At 49.3% G+C, this 4,088-nt stretch overlaps 2 protein-coding genes across 3 annotated transcripts in view; one reads left to right on the top strand and one right to left on the bottom strand.

The window, feature by feature from the left end:
- LOC123980885 (zinc finger protein 208-like) overlaps positions 1–4,088 on the bottom strand; it is an 808,576-nt gene that overhangs the window by 150,045 nt on the left and 654,443 nt on the right. The window lies entirely within an intron of this gene.
- eif4e2rs1 (eukaryotic translation initiation factor 4E family member 2 related sequence 1) overlaps positions 1–4,088 on the top strand; it is a 19,697-nt gene that overhangs the window by 1,048 nt on the left and 14,561 nt on the right. For both annotated transcript variants that reach the window (XR_006827594.1, XM_046065534.1), the window contains exons 2-6: positions 566–656; positions 1,273–1,407; positions 2,223–2,327; positions 3,123–3,275; positions 3,451–3,587. Coding sequence is in view for 1 of the 2 variants with exons in the window: in XM_046065534.1 (XP_045921490.1) it covers positions 566–656; positions 1,273–1,407; positions 2,223–2,327; positions 3,123–3,275; positions 3,451–3,587 (621 nt within the window). In the remaining variant the exon portion in view is untranslated. The remainder of the gene's footprint in view (positions 1–565; positions 657–1,272; positions 1,408–2,222; positions 2,328–3,122; positions 3,276–3,450; positions 3,588–4,088) is intronic.

The raw sequence follows: 4,088 nt of genomic DNA, 5'->3' as shown, positions 1-4,088 counted from the left end.
GGTGAAGTACAAATAAAGTGTAGTACTGTGACAGGAGTACACAGAGTAACGTGTCTGATATTTGTACTCAGGTGAAGTAATATAAAGTGTAGTACTGTGACAGGAGTACACAGAGTAACGTGTCTGATATTTGTACTCAGGTGAAGTAATATAAAGTGTAGTACTGTGACAGGAGTACACAGAGTAACGTGTCTGATATTTGTACTCAGGTGAAGTAATATAAAGTGTAGTACTGTGACAGGAGTACACAGAGTAACGTGTCTGATATTTGTACTCAGGTGAAGTAATATAAAGTGTAGTACTGTGACAGGAGTACACAGAGTAACGTGTCTGATATTTGTACTCAGGTGAAGTAATATAAAGTGTAGTACTGTGACCGGAGTACACAGAGTAACGTGTCTGATATTTGTACTCAGGTGAAGTAGTACAAATAAAGTGTAGTACTGTGACAGGAGTACACAGAGTAACGTGTCTGATATTTGTACTCAGGAACTCAGAAACATTAGCATGTTAGCAGCTAGCTAGCAGGCAATGCTAACTGGGGTGCTTCCTGTTTGTGTTTTAGGACAATAGAAGAAGAGGTCGAGGAAGAGTCAGAGTGTCACCATGACAACAGTGACGGGACCAACAACAACAACAACAACAATCGACGCAAGGTAAACAACCAACAACAAACAGGTGAACGTTAGCCCGTCTGTCCCGCAGACGGCGTGTTCAGGGGAACGTTAGCCCGTCTGTCCCGCAGACGGCGTGTTCAGGGGAACGTTAGCCCGTCTGTCCCGCAGACGGCGTGTTCAGGGGAACGTTAGCCCGTCTGTCCAGCAGACGGCGTGTTCAGGGGAACGTTAGCCCGTCTGTCCAGCAGACGGCGTGTTGAGGGGAACGTTAGCCCGTCTGTCCAGCAGACGGCGTGTTCAGGGGAACGTTAGCCCGTCTGTCCAGCAGACGGCGTGTTCAGGGGAACGTTAGCCCGTCTGTCCCGCAGACGGCGTGTTCAGGTGAACGTTAGCCCGTCTGTCCAGCAGACTGCGTGTTCAGGGGAACGTTAGCCCGTCTGTCCAGCAGACTGCGTGTTCAGGGGAACGTTAGCCCGTCTGTCCAGCAGACGGCGTGTTGAGGGGAACGTTAACCCGTCTGTCCAGCAGACGGCGTGTTGAGGGGAACGTTAGCCCGTCTGTCCCGCAGACGGCGTGTTCAGGGGAACGTTAGCCCGTCTGTCTCGCAGACGGCGTGTTCAGGGGAACGTTAACCCGTCTTTCTGTCTCTCCACAGATGGTGTCTCCAGGTGTAGGTGAACACCCCCTCCAGTATAACTACACCTTCTGGTACAGCAGAAGAACTCCGAGTCGTCCCGCGAGTTCTCAGAGTTACGAACAAAACATTCGACAGATCGGCAGCGTGGCTTCGGTAAATGCAGTAACACACTGGTTATAAGGTGTAGAAGTCTTTATTGTGTTTAAAAACCCGTTTCCAAAAGGACGTTGTAATTATGGTCATAAAGGTCAGAAGTTAACGAGTAAGACATTTAAACGTGTGTGTAATTTTCCTTCTTATGTTGAGTTGGTTTGTATGTTAGTAATGTAAGTAAGGACATTATAGTAAGGGCCAAAGACTCGTGCGGGGGGCCGTTAGAGAGTAGAGACCCTCAGTTTTCGGTGTCAGTGTCTTCCAAAGAATAAAAGAGTCCTAGTGGAACAGAAACTGCATTTAGTGTCTTATTTTTTTATTTATAAATTTATTCAGCAAAAGTCTCAGTTTGAAGTCCATAAAGTGTCCCAGCTCACAATCCGGTCGACAGGATCTAACTGATAACAGGCACCATGTTACCTGTCGCCAGGTGATACCTGTGAGACTCCGCCCCCTGGTTTTTGTTATAGATTCACATGTGAGCAAATCATTTCAGGTAACGCTTTAAACGTTAGAACAGAAACACTCACCACTACAGTCAAATCAGCTGGGACTTCTCTCTGGTTGGACTGGTGGACTTGGGAAGTCACTCGTTAGTTCACTAAGAACTCAGGAAGCCATTTGTTCAGGTGAGTTTCCAGGTGACATCTAGACCATTCCAAACACAAAACAACATTCAGAGTTCAGGAGGACAGGTGGCAGGAAACTCAATCCTTGACACGGTCTTTTAACTTGAAAATGTTTCTATGCCCGTTTACTGATCGATCATCATGTTCATCAATAATTGAGGTATATGTGTTTGTGTGTGTCTTCAGGTGGAGCAGTTCTGGAGGTTGTACAGTCACCTGGTCAGACCAGGTGATCTGAGTGGACACAGTGACTTCCACCTGTTCAAGGAGGGCATAAAACCCATGTGGGAGGTAACCACACACTAACTGTACTATGCAGGGATTTACCTGGACAGGTCACCCACATGAATCACGCTGATCCTAAACCCGACCCTAATTAAATTAGTCGGTACCTAATTTAAACATAGATTTGTCATGTCATTTTGACATGATTGTCTTGGGGTGTCAATGACGGGCCTGCACAACATGGGGGGCGTCAGTGATGAGCCTTTATAACCTGGGGGGCGTCGATGATATGGCTTCATAAGCTCCGGTGCATCGGTGACGGGCCTTCATAAGCTTGGGGGGGCGTCAGTGACAGGCCTGCACAACCTGGGGGGCGTCGATGATATGGCTTCATAAGCTCCGGTGCATCGGTGACGGGCCTTCATAACTTGGGGGGGGGGCGTCGGTGACGGGCCTTCATAAGCTTGGGGGGGGGGCGTCGGTGACGGGCCTTCAGAAGCTTGGGGGGGCGTCGGTGACAGGCCTGCACAACCTGGGGGGCGTCGATGATATGGCTTCATAAGCTCCGGTGCATCGGTGACGGGCCTTCATAACTTGGGGGGGGCGTCGGTGACGGGCCTTCATAACTTGGGGGGCGTCGGTGACGGGCCCTCATAAGCTCGGGAGCATTGGTGACGGGCCTTCATAAGCTTGGGGGGGGGGGGCATTGTTGATGAGCCTTTATAATCTTGGGGGGGCGTCGGTGACTGGCCTTCATAAGCTCGGGAGCGTCGGTGATGGGCCTTCATAAGCTTTAAGGGGCGTTGTTGACGAGCCTTTATAACCGTGTTGTGTTGTCTGTCTCACCCATCTCCCCCCCAGGATGACTCTAACCGCAATGGGGGGAAGTGGATCATCCGTCTTCGGAAAGGTTTGGCCAGCCGATTCTGGGAGAACATTATACTGGCCATGGTGGGAGAGCAGTTCATGGTGGGAGAAGAGATCTGTGGAGCCGTGGTCTCCATACGCTTCCAGGTACTAGTATAGTACTACTACTACAGTAGAGACGGTTTAATTCAGCAGGGACAGACAGGATTTATGATTTACAGTCTGACCTGGACCTGATAGGTCTCAGATCCGGATCAGGACTTAGGTAATATAAACTGAGTAACCCCGAGAACCTGTCTGTCTCTACCTGTCTCCCTGTCAGGAGGACATCTTGTCCATCTGGAACAGAACATCTAACGACCAAACGACAACCTCCAGAATCAGAGACACTTTAAGACGAGTGCTGAACCTTCCAACCAACACCATCATGGAGTACAAGACCCACAACGACAGCCTCAGGTACTAATACTGCCACTACTGTAGTACTACTGTAATACACCATCATGGAGTACAAGACCCACAACGACAGCCTCAGGTACTAATACTGCCACTACTGTAGTACTACTGTAATACACCGTCGTGGAGTACGAGACCCACAACGACAGCCTCAGGTACTAATACTGCCACTACTGTAGTACTACTGTAATACACCGTCGTGGAGTACGAGACCCACAACGACAGCCTCAGGTACTAATACTGCCACTACTGTAGTACTACTGTAATACACCGTCGTGGAGTACGAGACCCACAACGACAGCCTCAGGTACTAATACTGCCACTACTGTAGTACTACTGTAATACACCGTCGTGGAGTACGAGACCCACAACGACAGCCTCAGGTACTAATACTGCCACTACTGTAGTACTACTGTAATACACCGTCGTGGAGTACGAGACCCACAACGACAGCCTCAGGTACTAATACTGCCACTACTGTAGTACTACTGTAATACACCGTCG

This window comes from Micropterus dolomieu, linkage group LG12 (genome assembly GCF_021292245.1).
Source record: "Micropterus dolomieu isolate WLL.071019.BEF.003 ecotype Adirondacks linkage group LG12, ASM2129224v1, whole genome shotgun sequence".
In the NCBI taxonomy this organism is placed as follows: Eukaryota; Metazoa; Chordata; class Actinopteri; order Centrarchiformes; family Centrarchidae; genus Micropterus; species Micropterus dolomieu.
The sequence above is the reverse complement of the archived record's forward strand: the minus strand, read 5'-3'. Positions and strand labels throughout refer to the sequence as shown.